We start from the raw sequence: 18,098 nt of genomic DNA, 5'->3' as shown, positions 1-18,098 counted from the left end.
CGAAATCAGGGGTGTGTAGCGTCGCAGATGTAGCGGTCTCTCACAACTCTGTGATACTACCCGTCACAACGCTTCGCACTAGTGCCCTGAAATACGTGATAAAGATTCGCCTGGATATAAGTATCTACATTCCATTACCGCTGATTGCAATAACTAGCGAACCTATAGTCTGGGAAGCGCGGGAGACAAAACATCAAACCTTCATTCTTTAGCTTCATCGAACAGACAGTGAGCCCCTAACAGTGGATGCGTAGTTCTGAAGCACCTGTCTCAATGATTGCAACCCTCCTCTTGTCCCGCCGGGGCGAGCCACCAGGCGCCAAGTTATCAAGGACACCAGAACTGGGACCCATGCGTTCTTGACAATGGTTCTCAGCCACCTCCGAAATCTGTTGAGCACCCAATAAGGAGACCCTCCACGTAGATGGTAGTCCGAGAAGTCGCGTTGATAAAATTCCCAAAACAGATCCATTCCGGTGCCAGGGTAAGATGCAGTGTTCCGTCCGTTACTGGTCAAATTCCAGTTGCTGCAGCCGCCTGACCAGACCATCTTTTGAAGCTGGTACTGGATCTTTGTGGCCCAGAAGTTTTGCGCCTCTTCCTTGACTTCGACAGAGTCAGCCTGTTTGTCCAGAATGGGTTTGAAGATATTGCGAATCGTGTAGTCCGCCGCCATCTCCAGAATGAAAATAGCCGAATTGTGCGCGAGGAAGGTATTAGGGCCGAATAGAATGGCAAAGTTAGGGAAGCCTGCCACGGTCGTGCCCTTGTATGCGACTGCGCCACCAGCGGCCCTCCATTTCTCGTTGAGTAGTGCACCGTCTCTTCCAACAACTTTCATAGGTGTGAGGAACTCTGTGACCCGGAAGCCGGTTGCATAGCAGATGGCGTCGAATTCGGTGCGATCGCCATTCTCGGTCTCAATAACGGAACCATCGATCTGCTTGATCTTGGAAGCCGTAACGTCGAGGTTAGGACTAGATAGTGAATCCAGGTAATCTGGATCAAAGACGCGACGTTTGCAACCAAGTGGGAAATCCGGGATAATGAAGTTGTGATATTTCTCGGGTGTTTTGTCGAGTGTGTACTTTATGGCAGAAGCTTCGACCTTTAGCCTCTCTTTGGCAGCCTTCTCACCATCTCCGTACGTGAGAGTCATAGTTTCGAACAATGAAAATAGTCGGAAGCGAAGGTATCTTTGATAGAGGGGGACGTATCGGCAGAGCGCTTTCGACAAGCTGCTAGTTGACTTGTTGGGTCTTTCGTGGTACCACTGGGCCGATCGTGAGTATTGCTTGACAAACGAAGCTTTCTGGACGACTTTAGGAACAATTTGGCTTGCGCTGCAGCCATTTCCAACGACTGCCAACCTCTTGCCTGTATAGTCGTAGGAGTGGTCCCATCGTGCGGAATGCCAGCTTTCGCCTGTGAAAGTGTCCTTGCCAGGAAGATCGACTTCCCTTGGGGCGCTGATGCCACCAACCGCAGAGACAAAAATGGTCGCCGTTCGTGTATACTCGATACCCGTGACAAGGTTTTTCAACCTTACTTCCCAGATGCGTTCTTCTTCATTCCAGACAGCTCCTAAACACTCGACTTGCAACTCGAAGAAGCCTCGTAATCCGAATTTGTCCACCACATTGTTGAGATAGGCCAGAATTTCTGGTTGTTCACAGAGCGCTTTTGACCAGTCCGGGTTCAGGGCAAAGGAGAAACTGTACAGATGGCTGGGAACATCGCAGCCACAGCCAGGATAGGTATTTGCATACCATGTTCCACCAATACCCTCCATTTTGTCGTAGATCGTAAAATCTCGAAAGCCCATTCTGGTGAGTTTGTAGGCCATGGAGATGCCGGAGGCACCTCCCCCAATGATGATTGCATTTGTGTAGTCCCTCATGTTGTTTCAAGACTCAAACCCTCCCAAAAGCGACGACGCTGACAGAACATACAGCACATGGTCTCGAGAAGTTATTGGAAACCTGCGAGGTCGATGACTGGTCGTCTCCCGAGGATCTAAATCTAAGTTTCCTATCATGGGCGCGTACAATACCGCGGCTTTGAGACTAGGTTCGATGCTCCACAGCGCCCAACTCCCCGGTACCTCGGCTGAAGATTCTAAACAATGTTGCCCGTGGGGTCACCCGTTCTATGCTCGGCTCCATCACGATTGAGAATGCGGAGAATTTGAGACCTCGTATCTTGAGATTAATAATGGTCTGGAAGAAGGCATACGAGACGTTTAGTGTTGTGTATTCCCATAAATAAGTGCATCAGTCGCAGACCAATTGCTGAGCCACGGAAATCCTGTGAAAAGAACAACGCTTTGAAGCAGACTACTTCACCATGTCGTCCGCTGAGCCACCAAGCACGCCAAGTTGGGTCCTGAAACCCGATCATAGTTCGACCGTTGACCGCATCCGGTCGGTGGCCGGAAAGGTGGCCGTAGTCACTGGCGGCGGTCGTGGAATATCAGCACAGATAGCGCTTGGTCTCGCAGAAGGTGGCGCGATCGTGGCTATCTTTGATGTTCTGCCCGAGCCAGTCAAGGAAGAATTTGACGCCATTCTGCAACACTGTTCAAAAGCCACTTATTATCGTACCGACGTGACATCCCCAGAATCCCTGGCAGAATCCTTTAAATCGGTGCTACAAGATTTTGGAAAGATCGATATCTGTGTTGCAGGCGCAGGCATATTAGGCGATGCAGCTCTTATCGACATCAAGGAAGCCGAACTACGTCGTCAAATCGAGGTTAACCAGCTGGGGGTCTTCTTCACGGTACAACAAGCAGCACGACAGATGGTGGCTCAAGGCCATGGAGGAGCGATTCTTGTTATTGCATCCATTGCATCGTATGGGTCCTTGAGAGGCCAACAAGCATCTGCGTATGTTATGACGAAATGGGCAGTCAGGGGCCTGGTAAGACAGGCGGCACTAGAACTAGGCCAGCACGGAATTCGGGTCAACTCATTGTCACCTGGCTATGTCCAGACAGGCCTTTCCCTACCATTCATCACAGAAGAAAAACTGAAGGAGTGGCATGGGAAGATACCCTTGGGCCGTATGGAGAGACCAGACGAGTTAAAAACGCCAGCGGTGTTTCTGTGTAGCGATGCTGCGGGCTACATCACTGGTACAGATCTACTGGCCGACGGGGGCTCACTATGCTGAGAGGAACAAGCTGGATCTCTCAGATTGACAGCCATCGCAACAGATAGTTCATTTTGGATAATTCTGCATCTGTGAGCGTCAACGTTATACTAAAAGAGTATATTTGTGAAGAACCGACTGTTCCTGCCACTGATCACAAAAGCACCAAAAGTGCTTTTATTTGTCAACTACAACTTAATTGAGCCAATATACATCCGTTGCATTCGAACGATTGTTAATTGCTGTAGCTAGCTATTGATGCTCTGCAAAGCTGCGAGACAGCATCCGGCCGGCGAGAGGAGTGCCAACCTTAACAGCCATTCACTGATCAAAACAGAGCAATGGCGTTGGCTGGTGATCCTATGCCCGAGGCCACATTCAGAGGGGCACTCGTTAGAAAGAATGACCATCGTTGTAGGCTTCTGCAGACTTCTGCCAACTTCTCCATATCCCACAGCTTTCCTACAGGCATTCCCCACATGGCCAGGAAGTACTCGTGAAGCACAACGTCTCTAGGAGGCCATACCTCATATGTGACATTGTCCGAGACGACGGCAGAAAAATGATGATTCCAATGCCTTGGTGCAAGTCAGCTGAGATTCCAGAATAATGGTCAACTGAGCAGCTCATTATACTTACCATCTGCACGACTCACGGGTGGCCTCGATGCCCAAGTATTCGGTCCCCTCGAGGGATCCTCGCTTCTTCTCATCGTCAGTCGCCGTGGTGCTCCATGCGATGAAGCCAGTGCGAATGAGAAGGATGTCTCCAGGCATGAATGTTGTCTTTTGCCATTTGGCTACCTCTTCAAGCTGGGACACCGTGATCTCGTCCCGTCCGATGGGATGGCACGGAAGATTCTTTTCTTTAGCCCACGACGCCCAGTCCAGCAGAATTCCCCTCCCGCAGATACCACCTCGATCGTTCCACAGTCTGGTGCCCTGGTGAAGTGCGTTCTGGAGGTGGAATTCCTGATGGCTGAGACCATTGTAGTATTTCTTGCTTCTGCCACGGGTCAATGAACCGCCACGTCCGCTCAAGTCGGATCAAGCCATACTTCTGATGTGCAAAATGTAGAGGAGTGTCCCAATGCGATCCATGCTGGGGACAGAAGCTGAGTTCGTCGTCACTGGCATAAACCTCTGATGGGCTGAGATCTATAATACGATGGTGTAACCTCATTCGCTTGAAACCAGAATATTGCGGGTTTTCCAAGCCCCAATTGAGAGATACTGTCTGGCCACATAGAATCTCACGCTTTGCTGCGTCCAAAACCTTCTCTTGTGTCAGCAGATTCAAGGTTCCGAGCTGATCCGTCTGCCCATTACGATCAAATAGTCCCCAGGCACATCCGTCAAGTCCACCTGATGAAGGACCTGGAAGTGAGTCAAAGTCTGGTAAAGTGGTGAGGTCACTCATTCTGGCGATGGCATGTTTGTCATGTCAAATCTGGGATTTCTATCTTACGCAGCAGGTATACATTGTTTAGCGTATTTCCTATGAGTCTTCGCGTCCACTCGAAATCTGACAGTGGAGCCCCAGTCTCTGGAAGCGGGCAGACACATTGCCCCACGATACAGTGCTCTACCCATGGGGACATACAATCAGTGACTTCCCAAAAGGGATATTATGGCGTGCCCGTCCTAAGCACCGAGACACGATATTAACTTTCCCGAGGCGATAATTGCTCGGCCTGCTTCTGTTGTGGCCGAGGCTGCTGGAGATAGGAGGTCTAGATCTCACCTTTCCTCTTCGACTAGATGCTATCCCCCACACTTTGCCTAGGTTGGATCTGCGTTGTCTGGGGTCGACCCAGACTCTCGGATTCTCACCTGGCGAACATATAAGTCGTCGCGCACCCCCGCGTCTTGGCCTACTTATTCTTTCTGCAGATCGTTTTCAAGGGCATAAGTCAGAAGTGCAACTATGGGCAGATTCTATCGTGGTTTCGTGCCCCTTAAGGGCCTTGTCCTGCAATCATGTATTACTGTCTGTTCCGCCATGACTTTCTTGATGTTTGGTTATGATCAAGGAGTTTTCGGCGGCTTGATCGCTATCCCTACAGTCCTGGCCGACCTGAAGATCCCCGACAAGGACGCCAATCTCCAAGGCACGGTTGTGGCTATCTTCGACATCGGCTGCCTCGTCGGCTGTGCGATCTGCGCCTTGTTCGGCGAAACAATGGGCCGACGAATCTTCATCATCATCGGAGCACTCTTCATCATCACCGGCGCTGGACTGCAAGCTGGAGCGCCGGATTGGCGAATGATGGTTGGAGGCAGAGTCGTTGCAGGCATCGGTGTGGGTATGGAGACATCCTTCATTCCAATCTGGGTCTCCGAATGTGCTCGAGCTGCCTATCGAGGAGCATTGGTTGCAGTTCAAATGAGTATCGTCCTCATGGGACTTGTTGTCTCCTACTGGTTCGACTACGGCACGGTCAAGAACCTCACAGGAGGAATCGTGTGGCGACTTCCTCTTGCGTTTCAGGCTGTCTTCGTCTGTATCACATTGTTTACGATATGGGCTCTGCCGGAATCACCCCGTTGGCTTTACAAGAAGGGCTTTCATGCAGACGCTGACGATGTCATTGCACGCATATACAACGTCCCTATCGATGACATATACGTCAAGAGACACCGCGAAGAAGTCTTACAGGCCCTAGAAGCAGAAAAGGAAGTCACATTTCGACTCAAAGACATCTTTTTCGACTCATCCAAGGTCAACACTTCTTGGAGGATATGGGTTTGTGTTATCATCCAATTCCTCCAGCAGCTTGGAGGCATCAACTTTATCGCCTATTATGCGGCCTACCTCTTCATCAACAATCTTGGGATGACCCAACATACAGCAACCTTGACTGCTGGAGGCCTCAGTCTAGTCTTTTGGGGTGGTTCCTTGACGTCAATCTATACAGTCGAGAGGTTTGGCCGAAGACCAGTACTGCTATGGGGTGCAGTTGCATGTTCGACGTGCATGATTTGCTACACCATTGGTCTGGCTGTTTTCAACCAAGCGAGTCTGACAATGGCTGTGGTGTTCATCTTCCTGTTCGACTTTTCCTTTGGAGCATCATGGTGCATTGTACCTTGGATGTATTCTCCGGAGGTCACGCCGCTACATGTCCGACATGTCGGCACAGCTATGGCGGTCGGCATGGAGTGGCTGATGACATTCGTCGTTGTCAAAGTCGGCCCTATCGGTATCCAAAACGTGGGATGGAAGTTTTATATCCTGTTCTGCGTCTTCAACGTCATCCAAGTCATCTTTGTGTACTTTGCGGTCAAGGAGACAAAGGGACTTACTTTGGAAGAGATCGATTACGTGTGGGCAAAACCTGAATACAAGGCCGAGTTGGAGGCTCGACTTCACAGCGTTGAGCATGAACACGTTCAAGTGGAGAAGACAGATCCTTCTGTCCATGTAGAGCGAGAGGGTCTGGAGTAGGCGTCGAGAGCTCGAGGTGGCAAATGGCTGCAAAAAGCTCAGAAAACGCACATCAAAGGAGTGTTGCTCATCGATTGTGAGCGCTGTCATGGTCTCCAGGAAGACAGCCATGAGAAGAGTCGAGTGGGCGGAATTGTTGGACAATGTAAATAATAGGAATATCAAGCACAGTGTTATCTTCTAACTTTGCTTCTTTGCGAAACAATGTCAGATCTTTTTAGAGGTGTTCTGTGTGATTGGAGCACAGTTGATGCTGAGTCCTAGACACGCCAAAGCATTCGGCAGCTCGTGCTATTTGACAAAAACTGCTTATCTAACTCCGTCTTTGGGTTTGCTCTGGGTGTGTGTACGAGGTAGTGCGTCTTCTTTCATCTTGACTTCCCGCATATGACGATTTTCTCTTTTCCCTATTTTCGAAGCTCTCGTTTTCCAATCGAGATGGTGTGAGTGAACATCAACGAGATACAGCGCCCTCAGCAGTCTTAAGTATCATCTGCTAGTGTCTCACGTCGGGTAGATCCATGTCCGTATCTGGTGACGAGGCCAGTACCTGCATTCTGTATCTCATAGAGGCACGGATTCAGCCAATAGCCAGTCTACTCTCCACGACACGAATAGCGATTGTCTGGAATATTTATTGATCCGGCCAGCCAAGGCACACATCATGAGTTTGCATTCAGGGAGCCAATCGAATGTGCGTGTTTCAATCCACCAGTCAAGCCTGAGGCTTTGTCCTGCTGAGTGCAGCGAAGCAGAATCAGCAGATAATGTAAATTTGCCTTACCACGCGAAGGCCGTGACCACGACTTCAGAGTTTGGCAGAGATGACTTTCGCCCCAATCTTCGTCGCATCCTTCCCACTGACCACAATACTGGTTCCCATTCGACTTGGATCGTCTCTTATGACCTTCTTCAGAATCTTTCCTGTAGGACTTTTTGGAATGCTCTCCACGATCTCTAGCTTTGACAGCCATTTATGAGGAGCCCGCTTCCGACGCACCAACTGCAGTAAGTCCATACCTACTGTCGTTTTGTCCGCGGGAGCAGTACCAGCATTCCTCAAAACCACGTAGGCTACTGGTGTCTCTCCGGCATAAGCATCTGGAGCACCCAGAACGGCACAACTTTCGACTTGTGAATGTGTCAACAGTAGATCTTCAAGCTCTGCAGGCGCCACACCAACGCCCTTGACTTTGATGAGATCCTTGATGCGGTCGCTGACAATGAGGAAACCCTGATTGTTCATCCTGCCTATGTCGCCAGTATGGAGCCAACCTTCACTGTCAAACGTCGATGCGGTGGCATTGGGATCACCGAGATAGCCTTCCGTGATTTGGGGACCTCGGGCGAGTATTTCCCCAGTCTCATCCACCCCCAGCTCTCGACCGTCGTCTATGGACCGTATGCTGATTTCTGTATTGGCCACCAGGGTGCCTCCAAAGCCAGCATTTTCATAGCCTAGCATGTCTGGAGGATGCAGCGTTATGGCACTGCAGGACTCTGTGAGGCCGTAGCCCTGCTTGAAACCTGTTTGGGGAAATCTTTCCTGGAGCACTTTCAGAACACCGTCTGACAAGGGCGCGGCCCCGGAAAAGAATCGTCGAATGCAGCTCAAATCATACTTTTCAACGAGGGGACTCTTGGCCAGCAGGATTATTATCGGTGGTACAAGGCAGAGTTCTCGAATCTCGTACTTGGCGACCGCCTCTAACATGCCCTCCATGGAGAATTTACGCATGAGGTAAACCTCAGCATTAAGGGCGACCGGCACGTGAAGAATGTGAATGAGACCCTGGACTGTATGAGGACAACCAATTAGCACAAAGTCGTCGGTGTCTTTGGGGGCCGTGTAAGACTCTTACTGTGGTACACTGGCAGGGCCCCAAGAACCCTGCGGTGATCGGTGGACGTAATCTGCTCGACCTGTAGGCATTGCGCAATCACATTCTGGTGTGAGATGATGACCTACATGGTCAGTCTGCCGTCTTGTGGTCATTTGCGATCGAGCAGGTACTTACTGCCTTTGGTAAACCTGTCGTGCCACTACTGAGGTTTAGAAAAGCACAGATATCTTTGTTGGTCTGTCCAGGCGGTACTTTATATGCGCCGATTTGCTTCTCTTCTCCGTAACTCTTTCCGAGATTTGCAAGAGTCTCGAGTGTGTTGCCGGTCTCAATGCTGTTCGGCTGTGGTTCAAGGAGTATTATGCTACAGTCATGACTCAAGTCCTGCACGGCAGCCACAGCAACGCTCTTGAGTTCATAGGTAGTCCACAGGATTTTGGTCTTCGTCTTCCGCAAGGCGTATGAGAGTTCGTCCTTTGTGTAAGTGGGCGACACTCCGGAGACCGTTGCTCCTGCGAAGCCGTCCTGTCAGTCTAGAAGTGGGACTATACAACAGGCCGATTACCTACCTAGCCGCAAAGCCGCAAACATTGCTACCGGATACCATACTGTATTTGGACTGAAGATTGCAACCGCATCCCCGAGGCATGTTCCATACACAGCACCAAGTGCAGTCGACAAGTACGTTGCATAGTCTTTGAGTTGCAGATATGTAACGCGCTGCTGTGTATCGACATCCGTATATCCTGACGTGGTGCGTTTGGTCCGTCGGTCGAAAGTGTGCTCGGTCAACCATTCCCATATGGTCTTGTCCACAGGAACTAGCTTGCAGTCAGCAACTTGATGTTCGTGTCATCGTAGAGGCTACTACTTGCCATCCACACGTGGATGCGACGAGCGAAAGATCATGTTTCCGTGTCTTGACACATCTGTGGCCACACATTGAGCTACCTTCGAGGCACATTTCGTCTACAGTGACCGTTTTCCTTGCTCCCAGAGTTAGACCCACGTGACGAGAGATGTGTTTTGCCGATGAGCCTCACAATCGACGACTTTTCAGCCTGACGATGAAATGTCCGAGGTGCATGAGGGCGAGCCTCGGTTTGGCAGTCAACCTAGGAACAGCTCACCATTCTGGCATAGCTTGATCCGAAAGCTAAAAGGCGGGCAGTCTGGACCCAAACAGACGTGCGAACGGTCATCCTTCCTTCAATACACCACATGGTGTTTGTGTCTACTCACAAGAGTTATTGCTCCAGTTGCTCGCCCTTCGAAAGTGGGGTATTTCCTCGCAATCATGGAGTAATCATTGTTCCCCAGCCATGGAGATTTTTTTCCATCATGTCATAGCAGCACGAAGACTCCCACTGCCTTCCCCTTATCCATCTACGTTTGCTTTGTCAATCCAGTCGAGACTGATGAGTTGGACGTCGTTGTCATCGTGAAGGTGACCCTTGAAGACCATGTACGTAGTACTTGCCTGGAATCGTGGTACAAATGAGATATGTCCATCGTCCAGCCCAAGAAAATCATGCGTTGGTCCTCTTGTCGAAGAGCAACCTTAACTTCTGAGTGTTCCTCGGTGGGCTGGTAAAATAACTTTCAAGAGTACTCATTTTCGCTTGCTCGTCAGCCATTTACTTAGCGTTCGAAGATAGCGCTACAAGGATTCGCGCTACCAAAGGCGCATGAATGGAGACCCTAACACGTGCTTCCTTCCCCATAGCATTCCCCGTGGCGCGGATATTGTGGAGGATTTGGCTCTACCGAACCACATTTGACTGGCCGAGATTCATTGCAGGCGGACTAATGCCGACTGGTCCTCGGCGTAATTAATGAGTACCCTGCTTGCTATTCATGTCACCAGGGACTTCTGCCTCGGCTAAATCGTTCATCGCATTTTTACCTAACAAGTAGGACGGTCACGAGTTGGACCCTATTTTGTCTCGCGTTTGCGGCCACGATGACGAATCGTCTGCACATACCCGATGCCTATTCAAGGCCTGTCCCAACCCAACGTTGAACAAAGACGCGCGTGATCGATAGATTGCTTTCTTTATTTATCTCCCACTTAGCCCAGGACAGCTTTGAATTCAGTTTGAGAGCCATGGGTCGCCCAGTGCGTTTAGCTGCCGTTGCTGGCTGGCATGGAGATCGGAAGGAAGCCATGTTGGCCCAAGCCAAAGCCGACCCTCCCGCTGATGTTCTTGTTGGCGATTGGCTTGCCGAATTGACCATCGGTTGGGCGGCGAGGGAGCGATATGTTGACCGCCAGAAGGACCCGAATCACAGCGCGGATGGATATTACATGAAAACCATTGTGGAACTCTTCGACCGAGCTGTCGACACCATAGTAGAGCGCAAACAAAAGCTCATTACTAATGGAGGCGGCTTAAGTCCAGAAGGCTGTGCGAAAGCCCTGGAGCAAGTGCTGCAGAAGCATGGCCACAAACTGAAGATCGCATATATCTGCGGTGACGACATCTTGGACAGATTCGAAGAATTGAATCAATCTGCACCAATGAAGCATTTCGACAATGGCAAAGAACTACGTGATCTGCACAAGGGTACCTGGATTGGAGCTAATGCGTACATTGGAGCTTGGGGCGTTGTCGAGGCTCTGAGAGGTGGGGCCGACATCGTCGTCACGGGTAGGACCACTGACGCATCGGCCATTGTCGCTGCAGCTGCGTGGTGGCATGGATGGAACGAGGAGCAGTACGACCGTCTGGCACAAGCTGTGGTCTGTGGGCACATTATGGAATGTTCCATGTACGCTACGGGTGGAAATTTCTCTGGATACAAGGCCCTCTTCGACAAACCACATGACACTGCATTTCCGATCGCCGAGATTGAGGCTGATGGCTCATTCATAATCACCAAGTCCCCTCACATGAATGGTCTGGTGAGTCGTCAGACGATCACTGCGCAGATCTTGTACGAGATACAAGGCAACATCTACCTCAATCCTGATGTTCAAGTCGACCTTCACCGGGTGACCGTCGAGGATGCGGGACCCGATCGTGTGCGGGTGACGGGGGCGAAAGGCTTTGAAGCTCCCAGCACCGCCAAATGTGCGGTTTTTGCCGTTGGCGGGTACCAGGCGGAGGCCTTTGCCTTTGCGACCGGGTTGGAAACCACGATCAAATTCAAAATGTTTGAGAAGCTGTGTCGCTACTGGTTAAGCACACAGCCGCAATATAAGTTTACAACCTTGACATTCCAGCACGTTGGAGTTGCGGCGGTGGATCCCAAAAACGAGCTCGAGGCCACTCAGACGCTACGTATTTTTGCACAGGCCGACCGAGCAGAAGATTTCCCTCCAAACGGCTTACAAGCAATGGTCGAAGGCCTGAGTATGGGCACATTTCCCGGCTTTCACCGTGCCCTTGATATGAGAAACACGCTGCCCAAGCTGTATATGGACTTCTGGCCGTCGCTCATCCCCGAGTCCGAATTGAAACTGTCCCTTTCGTACCTCCACGGAGATACGGCACCTCTTTCCAACCATAAACACACCATCCCTGCCATGAAGTCAGATTCATATGACCCAAAATCTTCTTATGACGAAGACAAATGGGGTCCAACAGTACGCGAACCGCTGGGAAGCATTGTTATGGGTCGCTCTGGAGACAAGGGAGGCAATGCGAACATTGGTCTTTATGTCCGGCACGCAGACGAGTATCAGTGGTTGAGGACGTTCCTCGACACGAAGCGTTTCGAATATCTCCTGTGTGACGAGCTGAAGCACATCACGAAATTGGAAAGGGTGGAATTCGAGGGCCTCCTCGCCGTTCATTTCCTCTGTCGCGGTCTGCTGGGCGAAGGTGTCTCCAACACCTCTCGTCTTGACGGCCTGGCAAAATCCATGATTGAATTCGTTCGAGCTCGTGTGGTTGATTTGCCAATTCAATTTGTCAACAGAGGGCGGATATAGGCCATATGGCCACTAGCTAACGTACTACACACGGGAGACCGCCAAGTACTGTCTTAGACTAGGCGAGACACAAGCCCGGCCCTGCCGAATCAAGTATATCTCGCTACAAGATTGACTACAATATGCCTTTTCTTCTGTGTCAACCACCATTCGCTAACAATCGAAGCTACTGTTTCCCAGTCGTCGGCACCTTCCATGTCTATCTCTACCTCGAGACCTTTTCGATCCTGAGAGTCCAAGATTGTTGCGCGGCATTCGGCCTGTAATGCCGTTTGCCCTCTCTTGGCAGCAAAATTACTCGCTGCTGTGGCGGTTTTATGCAATATGTCGGTAAATCTGAACCGCGTTGACGCCGAAAACATTGTCGCGCTCTGAAGGACTCTCACTTCCTTATAAAAGGCCATGTATTTGATTAAAGCACGCGGCAACTCCGTGGTGTCGCCCTCCCCAGAATCCGAGACGGGAGGTGTTACCGAGTGAGGCGCTTCCACAGACTCTACAACATTGTTCACGGTTTGCGGGGACGTGGAGTTTCGGACTTTGTCAATCTGCTCCCGTCAGTGATGCATGGCAAACAGCAGGGGTTTTAGGCACGTTTGTAGTCATTCGCACCGGACGCTCGATCATACCTTTTCACTAACGTCATTTGCCAGCCCAGAGTCAATATTCCTGACCACGCTGCTCAAGAGGATTGCTTCGGCTTTCGTGGAAGAGACGCTGGCGGTTTCGTCGCCGACAAAAGCACTGGATTTTCGACCCCATCTCTGCGACGGTCGACCCATGTCAGGAAGCTTTGATTTTTCGGTGGGTTCCGATGAACGCTCCTCAATACACTCATTGATGAGAATGCCGGCAAACTCAGCCCCTTGGCATCGGTGACTCATGGCCTTCAGAAGGGCAGGCAATACGTGCTTTTCGGTCCTTGTCAGAGGATGTAGAGGTGAAAAGGGACTATCGACCTTGACCTGGTTCAATGTGCAGTAGACAGCGGTTGGCAGGGTGATCCACGAAGTTCTTATCAGGCATGTTTAGCATAGGAGCCTGACGGTGTAGGGTTTGGGAAGGTGATTTGGGGTGACTTACATAAAAGCAGGGACTGCCTCCAAAGACGCAATTGCAAGGAGCTGATGAACATTGGCAACAACCTGTTGGGTTCCTTCTTTCAGTTTGCGGAGTGACAATTCCCACAAGTTTTTAGCTTCGAAGGGCACGGATGACCACCACTGCAAATAGGGTTGATATAGGATGAGCAGCAAGCCACTGCCAGAGTTAGATATGCGAGTGGCTGAGTGTGAAATAAAGACTAGCACAAACCTTGCGATGAGACGTACCAAGCACACGGTGCTGCCGTACGCATTGTCGCCAGCGCTTACTGCATTCGAATGACATTCCTCTTCGAAGACACGCTTCCACTCTTTCAGCCTGGTCTCGAATTTTGTGACCGAGGGCATCTCTTCGGCTTCGCAAATGCCCGGGCTTGTGGCCGTTTCCCACTGTCGCGTGAAACGAAAGCGACTTTGATATTCCGCCATGTCGGCCTGGATCTCGCTCAACCTGCAAGACGCCAGAAATACGGAGATCATCCGCTTCTTCGACTCTCGGGAGGAATAGCTCGGTAGTAGTGCTTCCAAGCCAAAGTCCTCCTCTGTCAGCATGCCACGTACATTTTGTACCTGGTGGAGGCGGTGAGGCCTTCGCATTCCAGTGGCTAGCATCCGATCACGGATGAGACAACACCACCAGAGGATGGCGCGTCGATCACCTGGGGTCCCAGCACTGGTCTGTGCATTCCAAACCGCCGCTTCGCGAGCATGACAATATGCACGATCTAACCAGAAACTGTTGACTTGCAGCTCGGTGTCGCAAGGACTCCAGAATGTGAGCAAGATGGTGACTTGCGCCAGCACGTACGGCTTGGTGGAGAACTGGAGGCGGTACAGGGCCTGTGACTGGTTGTTAGATGCAAGGATGATATTGTAACGCAGGACGGCACTTACACGGGCGAAGTCAAAATGGGCCTTTTGTGCTCCATGGACTGACTTGTATGGTGTAAGGTCTAGTTGAGCCTGGCTGACATGCTTAGATAGAATTAGCCACGTGTCCGTTTTGTTGACCACAGACTTACCGCCAGGGCAGTGAACATCATAGCCTGGAGAAGAGGCAGCTCCACGTAGGTCAACAGGTCCACGTCATTTTTGGCGAAGCGATACAAGGTGGTGAAAGTATACTCGTCCACCACTGGACACACAGGGTGTACGTGAACAAAGTAAAGCTTGACCAGGTCGTCCCTGATTCGTGCCAGTGGTGACATGCAAGCGTCAATCAGCGCATCGACGGTATGTTGTTGAGGTCCCCAGGGATTTTGGGAGATGGTGTCATGGTTAAAAGGGAATGTCAATGTCCCCAAGCTCGTTTCGCTCAGGCTGTGAATATCGCTGTCCAGTTCCGGGGGTATCAAGGAGAGCGCGGTTGTCATGTCAATACCTGACGGGTCTCATCAGACACGAAGATGCCGGCGACTTGATGCGGGAGCATGCTTACCAGATTCTTCGAACAAAGTGTCGAGCCTGCGTTTGCGTGGCAGATTGCTTTTAGGCATCTGGAAAGTATTGCCGCCCTCTGGATCGACATATTGTAAACTCGTGGGGTCTATAGCGAAATCGTCCATCACGACGGACGCCTCGCAAGTCTGTCAACGAGGGTAGGCCAGTTTAGTCATAGGAGCACGTTGCACGAGAATAAGCATCGACCTGGGGAAGAAATCTGCATCCACGATTCCGGGCGAGGGGTAGATACGGAGGGCACGCGGGGCACGCGGGGCAATTCGGGCTGCTGAAAAAGCAAGATCACACACAGCCAATTACTTCGTCGTAGAAAAGCACAACACTTCTCCGTACATGACTGGATCAATAGTGGCGGCAAGATCTTGTCACCTATTCAACCGGTGCACGGACGAGTGGCTTGCATGGGGGAGGAAACCAAGGGGATCCTGTGGTGCCATGGGCAGGAAAGTACAGTATAACAGTGGCGGTGCCGAGGTCTCGATCATGGCGTGCCCGCACTCTTTGGGTTCATTGCGAGGACAAGAAACCTTGCCGAGGTGTCGTTGCGTCCTGCCTCGCTAGCTGGTGGATCTTCTGACCAGGCGATGTGCTACTCCGTACAGATCCATCTCTTTGTCGAATAGTCTTCGTGGCTCGACTGTTCCCCGTATTTAGGGAGAACGTGGATATGGATAGTGGATATGGATAGTCTACAAAAGCATCGTCCCATCCAGCTCTTATCTGAAAATGTACCATTCCTCACGTCTCGGTGCCTGAACCTGTTGTTTCACCGTATCCGGCAAATCCAGTCTTTCCTGTCAAGACTTGTCCATCATGCAGAAACTCAATTGGGGTAACTTTGCCATCTGCTTCGCTGTTTCGCTGGGCCAACTATGCTTCGCATATCCGTCGTCGATTATTAGCACCACTTTGGGACAGCCCGCTTTTTTGGAGTTTTTTCACCTGCTTGACAGCAAAGGAGCCATCAGTCCGAAAGGAAATTCACTGATAGGAGCTTTCAATGGCGTGTTTCAGGCAAGTCTTGGACCAATTCTTCGCGGAGCGCAAGGCTGACCTTCGGTCACCCAGGCCGGTTCTATCTTCGGCGTCATCATTGGTGGATACCTCATGGACAGATGGGGACGCAGACAGGCGATGCAGGCTCTCTGTATCGTATCCATGATCAGTGGTGCCCTGCTGGCGGCCAGTCAGAATTCGGCCATGTTCACGGTCTTTCGATTCTTCAGTGGACTCGGCAGTTGGGCCTTCCTGGTCATCAGTAAGTGATTCCATCGCAGGACAGAACCGGTCTGACAACTGGGCAGCACCCGTCTACTGCTCGGAGTTGGCCCAGCCACAATACCGTGGTCTTATGGTCGGCATGAACGGGGTCATGATTGGCCTGGGCTACTCCATCGCGTCTTATATTGGGCTCGGATTTTTCTTCTCCACCAATGCTACGGCACAATGGCGAGCACCTCTGGGATTGGCCCCTTTCTTTCCCATCCTCATGTTCATAGTCCTATTTTTCATTCCCGAGTCACCTCGCTATTTACTGATGCATAACCGTACGGATGAAGCGTGGAAGGTGGTTTCAAAGCTGCATGCCACGCCCGGAGATCCTCAGCAAGAGTTTGCCAGATCCGAGTTCTATCAGATGCAAAAGCAAAGCGATGCTGATCGGGAGATGGACACATCTTGGAAAATGATCTTTACGAGACCATCATATCGCAAACGCATGCTTATTGGCATGGGGTTCGCATTTTTTGGACAAAGCACGGGTGCTTTCGTGGTCAACAACTACGTAGGATTCCTGGTTTCCCTACGCTTGACGCGCTCGCTGACATGCACAGGCGACCGTCATTTACAGTTCTATGGGATTCGGTGCAAAGGATCAGCTGATCCTGGCTTGTGGCTGGATCTCAGGTATGTCTGGCCGTTCGTACCCGTCCAAACATGACTAATATCTAATGATTGCAGTGAGTATCTTTGGCAACTTGGGAGGGGCCCTCGTCGTGGATCGTCTCGGACGCAAGCCACTCATGTTGTGGGCCTTCATTGGTTGCTGTTGCTGTTTAACACTGGAAGCTGCAATGGTGGCTAGGTATGCCGCGGAAGGGACGAACAAAGTCGGCCTGGGCTTTGCCCTTTTTGCCAGCTACAGCTTTTCAGTCTTCTATACACCGGGCATCGACTGCAACAACGCCATATTCTTGGGAGAGTTGTTTCCAAATCACATTCGTGCCAAGGGCGTGACGCTGTGCCTGGTCGTGTACGCTTGCATTGATCTCGTCTATCTGCAAGTCGCGCCCACAGCCTTCGAGCGCGTGGGATGGAAGTTCTATCTGGTAAGATCTCATTCAGCTATGGAGACCAGTTACGGAATGGCATACTTACACTTGTGTACAGCTGTTTATCATCTTGTGCGCCATCGGGGCTGTGTGGGCATGGCTGTTCGTTCCAGAGACGAAAGGTGTTCCCTTGGAGGAGATGGCTGCCATATTTGGAGATCCCGAGGACGTTGTCATCTATCTGCGGGAAGTCCACGTCGATCACACCAATAACGAGTTGGTTGTGGAGCCGCATGCGGACGACGAGAAGGCGTCCATACAGAGAGTCGAAGAGTCTCACGTGCACAATCAACCTCAAGGCGCTGGCACGTTGGAAGCCTAGAAGTCCGAGATGGCAATAAGGCCACTGGGAACAGGAGCTGAAGCGTGACAGCACGAACAGGACCCACAAGCGCGAGAGACATGGGCCGACCTGACTCTGGAGATATTCTCTCTCACGGACTAGAGGGTGTGATGCATGATGTCCAAATGGCGCAGTAGTGCATAGAGCTGGTGCTGAGACGAGACTGAATCTCCATTGCACAGAAGTACATTGGTATCATTGTCCGAAGCACGTCAAAGCCAGGAGCATTCCATGCATTGATTTCTTCGCGGCTTCCAGCCTCACAGGAAGATTCCATGATAAGATTGGAAACAGAAGCAACCAGCACCAACCTTGCTTTGCACAAAGTGGATGCTCGGACATACAACTCGTAACGACGCTGGAGGCAAACCTCAAAGGGAAAAGAATTCTAAGAATTTGGGCCATGGTCAATTGCATTGAATCAGGATACAATGAAATTGACTTTGGTAAGAGTCCTAGTCAGAGCAACCAGATCGTAGT

General features: G+C 51.0%; 9 protein-coding genes across 9 annotated transcripts; 4 read left to right on the top strand and 5 right to left on the bottom strand.

Annotated features, from left to right (window-relative positions):
- Positions 1-236: 236 nt before the first annotated feature.
- On the bottom strand, positions 237-2,004 carry EDD37DRAFT_686475 (monooxygenase; the record flags this gene model as incomplete). The annotated part of the gene is made up of 2 exons (XM_062819913.1): positions 465-2,004; positions 237-414 (listed from the first exon to the last, which is right to left on the bottom strand). The coding sequence occupies exons 1-2, from the start codon at positions 1,898-1,900 to the stop codon at positions 237-239; spliced, it is 1,614 nt and encodes a 537-aa protein (XP_062671038.1). The 5' UTR covers positions 1,901-2,004.
- A 172-nt stretch (positions 2,005-2,176) lies between these two features.
- On the top strand, positions 2,177-3,174 carry EDD37DRAFT_693877 (short-chain dehydrogenase/reductase; the record flags this gene model as incomplete). The annotated part of the gene is made up of 1 exon (XM_062820072.1): positions 2,177-3,174. Exon 1 carries the CDS (start codon positions 2,347-2,349, stop codon positions 3,172-3,174), a length of 828 nt encoding a protein of 275 aa, XP_062671037.1. The 5' UTR covers positions 2,177-2,346.
- A 205-nt stretch (positions 3,175-3,379) lies between these two features.
- Positions 3,380-4,572, bottom strand: EDD37DRAFT_680332 (uncharacterized protein; the record flags this gene model as incomplete). The annotated part of the gene is made up of 3 exons (XM_062819715.1): positions 3,380-3,731; positions 3,793-4,158; positions 4,211-4,572. 3 exons carry the CDS (start codon positions 4,570-4,572, stop codon positions 3,482-3,484), a joined length of 978 nt encoding a protein of 325 aa, XP_062671036.1. The 3' UTR covers positions 3,380-3,481.
- A 507-nt stretch (positions 4,573-5,079) lies between these two features.
- On the top strand, positions 5,080-6,600 carry EDD37DRAFT_693875 (MFS transporter; the record flags this gene model as incomplete). Its single annotated transcript, XM_062820071.1, has 1 exon — positions 5,080-6,600. The coding sequence occupies one exon, from the start codon at positions 5,080-5,082 to the stop codon at positions 6,598-6,600; it is 1,521 nt and encodes a 506-aa protein (XP_062671035.1).
- A 783-nt stretch (positions 6,601-7,383) lies between these two features.
- Positions 7,384-9,322, bottom strand: EDD37DRAFT_680322 (4-coumarate-coa ligase/4-coumaroyl-CoA synthase; the record flags this gene model as incomplete). The annotated part of the gene is made up of 5 exons (XM_062819714.1): positions 7,384-8,397; positions 8,463-8,565; positions 8,619-8,956; positions 9,014-9,265; positions 9,316-9,322. The coding sequence occupies 5 exons, from the start codon at positions 9,320-9,322 to the stop codon at positions 7,409-7,411; spliced, it is 1,689 nt and encodes a 562-aa protein (XP_062671034.1). The 3' UTR covers positions 7,384-7,408.
- A 969-nt stretch (positions 9,323-10,291) lies between these two features.
- Positions 10,292-12,803, top strand: EDD37DRAFT_379078 (uncharacterized protein). The gene has a single exon (XM_062812062.1). It carries the CDS (start codon positions 10,552-10,554, stop codon positions 12,379-12,381), a length of 1,830 nt encoding a protein of 609 aa, XP_062671033.1. The 5' UTR covers positions 10,292-10,551; the 3' UTR covers positions 12,382-12,803.
- On the bottom strand, positions 12,426-13,346 carry EDD37DRAFT_379083 (uncharacterized protein). The gene is made up of 3 exons (XM_062812063.1): positions 13,341-13,346; positions 13,011-13,292; positions 12,426-12,929 (listed from the first exon to the last, which is right to left on the bottom strand). The coding sequence occupies exons 2-3, from the start codon at positions 13,263-13,265 to the stop codon at positions 12,471-12,473; spliced, it is 714 nt and encodes a 237-aa protein (XP_062671032.1). The 5' UTR covers positions 13,266-13,292; positions 13,341-13,346; the 3' UTR covers positions 12,426-12,470.
- A 16-nt stretch (positions 13,347-13,362) lies between these two features.
- Positions 13,363-15,206, bottom strand: EDD37DRAFT_379064 (uncharacterized protein). Its single transcript, XM_062812061.1, has 5 exons — positions 14,923-15,206; positions 14,507-14,865; positions 14,379-14,459; positions 13,696-14,324; positions 13,363-13,641 (listed from the first exon to the last, which is right to left on the bottom strand). The coding sequence occupies exons 1-5, from the start codon at positions 15,047-15,049 to the stop codon at positions 13,461-13,463; spliced, it is 1,377 nt and encodes a 458-aa protein (XP_062671031.1). The 5' UTR covers positions 15,050-15,206; the 3' UTR covers positions 13,363-13,460.
- A 939-nt stretch (positions 15,207-16,145) lies between these two features.
- EDD37DRAFT_657481 (general substrate transporter) lies at positions 16,146-17,597 on the top strand (the record flags this gene model as incomplete). The annotated part of the gene is made up of 5 exons (XM_062818896.1): positions 16,146-16,203; positions 16,250-16,728; positions 16,778-16,850; positions 16,905-17,272; positions 17,334-17,597. The coding sequence occupies 5 exons, from the start codon at positions 16,146-16,148 to the stop codon at positions 17,595-17,597; spliced, it is 1,242 nt and encodes a 413-aa protein (XP_062671030.1).
- Positions 17,598-18,098: the final 501 nt, after the last annotated feature.

The sequence above is a fragment of the Exophiala viscosa genome, assembly GCF_022695815.1.
Source record: "Exophiala viscosa unplaced genomic scaffold EDD37scaffold_4, whole genome shotgun sequence".
Lineage (NCBI taxonomy): Eukaryota > Fungi > Ascomycota > Eurotiomycetes > Chaetothyriales > Herpotrichiellaceae > Exophiala > Exophiala viscosa.
The sequence above is the reverse complement of the archived record's forward strand: the minus strand, read 5'-3'. Positions and strand labels throughout refer to the sequence as shown.

What these genes read in the sequence shown, in the direction of transcription:
- EDD37DRAFT_379078 (XM_062812062.1), top strand. Translation starts at nt 10,552, where the DNA reads ATGGGTCGCCCAGTGCGTTTAGCTGCCGTTGCTGGCTGGCATGGAGAT.
- EDD37DRAFT_379083 (XM_062812063.1), bottom strand. Translation starts at nt 13,265, where the DNA reads ATGAGTCACCGATGCCAAGGGGCTGAGTTTGCCGGCATTCTCATCAAT. An exon ending in CAAATGACGTTAGTGAAAAG is followed by an intron (nt 12,930 to 13,010) that starts GTATGATCGAGC and finishes TGACGGGAGCAG; the next exon opens with ATTGACAAAGTCCGAAACTC.
- EDD37DRAFT_379064 (XM_062812061.1), bottom strand. Translation starts at nt 15,049, where the DNA reads ATGGACGATTTCGCTATAGACCCCACGAGTTTACAATATGTCGATCCA. An exon ending in CACTTTGTTCGAAGAATCTG is followed by an intron (nt 14,866 to 14,922) that starts GTAAGCATGCTC and finishes GAGACCCGTCAG; the next exon opens with GTATTGACATGACAACCGCG. An exon ending in TGATGTTCACTGCCCTGGCG is followed by an intron (nt 14,460 to 14,506) that starts GTAAGTCTGTGG and finishes ATTCTATCTAAG; the next exon opens with CATGTCAGCCAGGCTCAACT.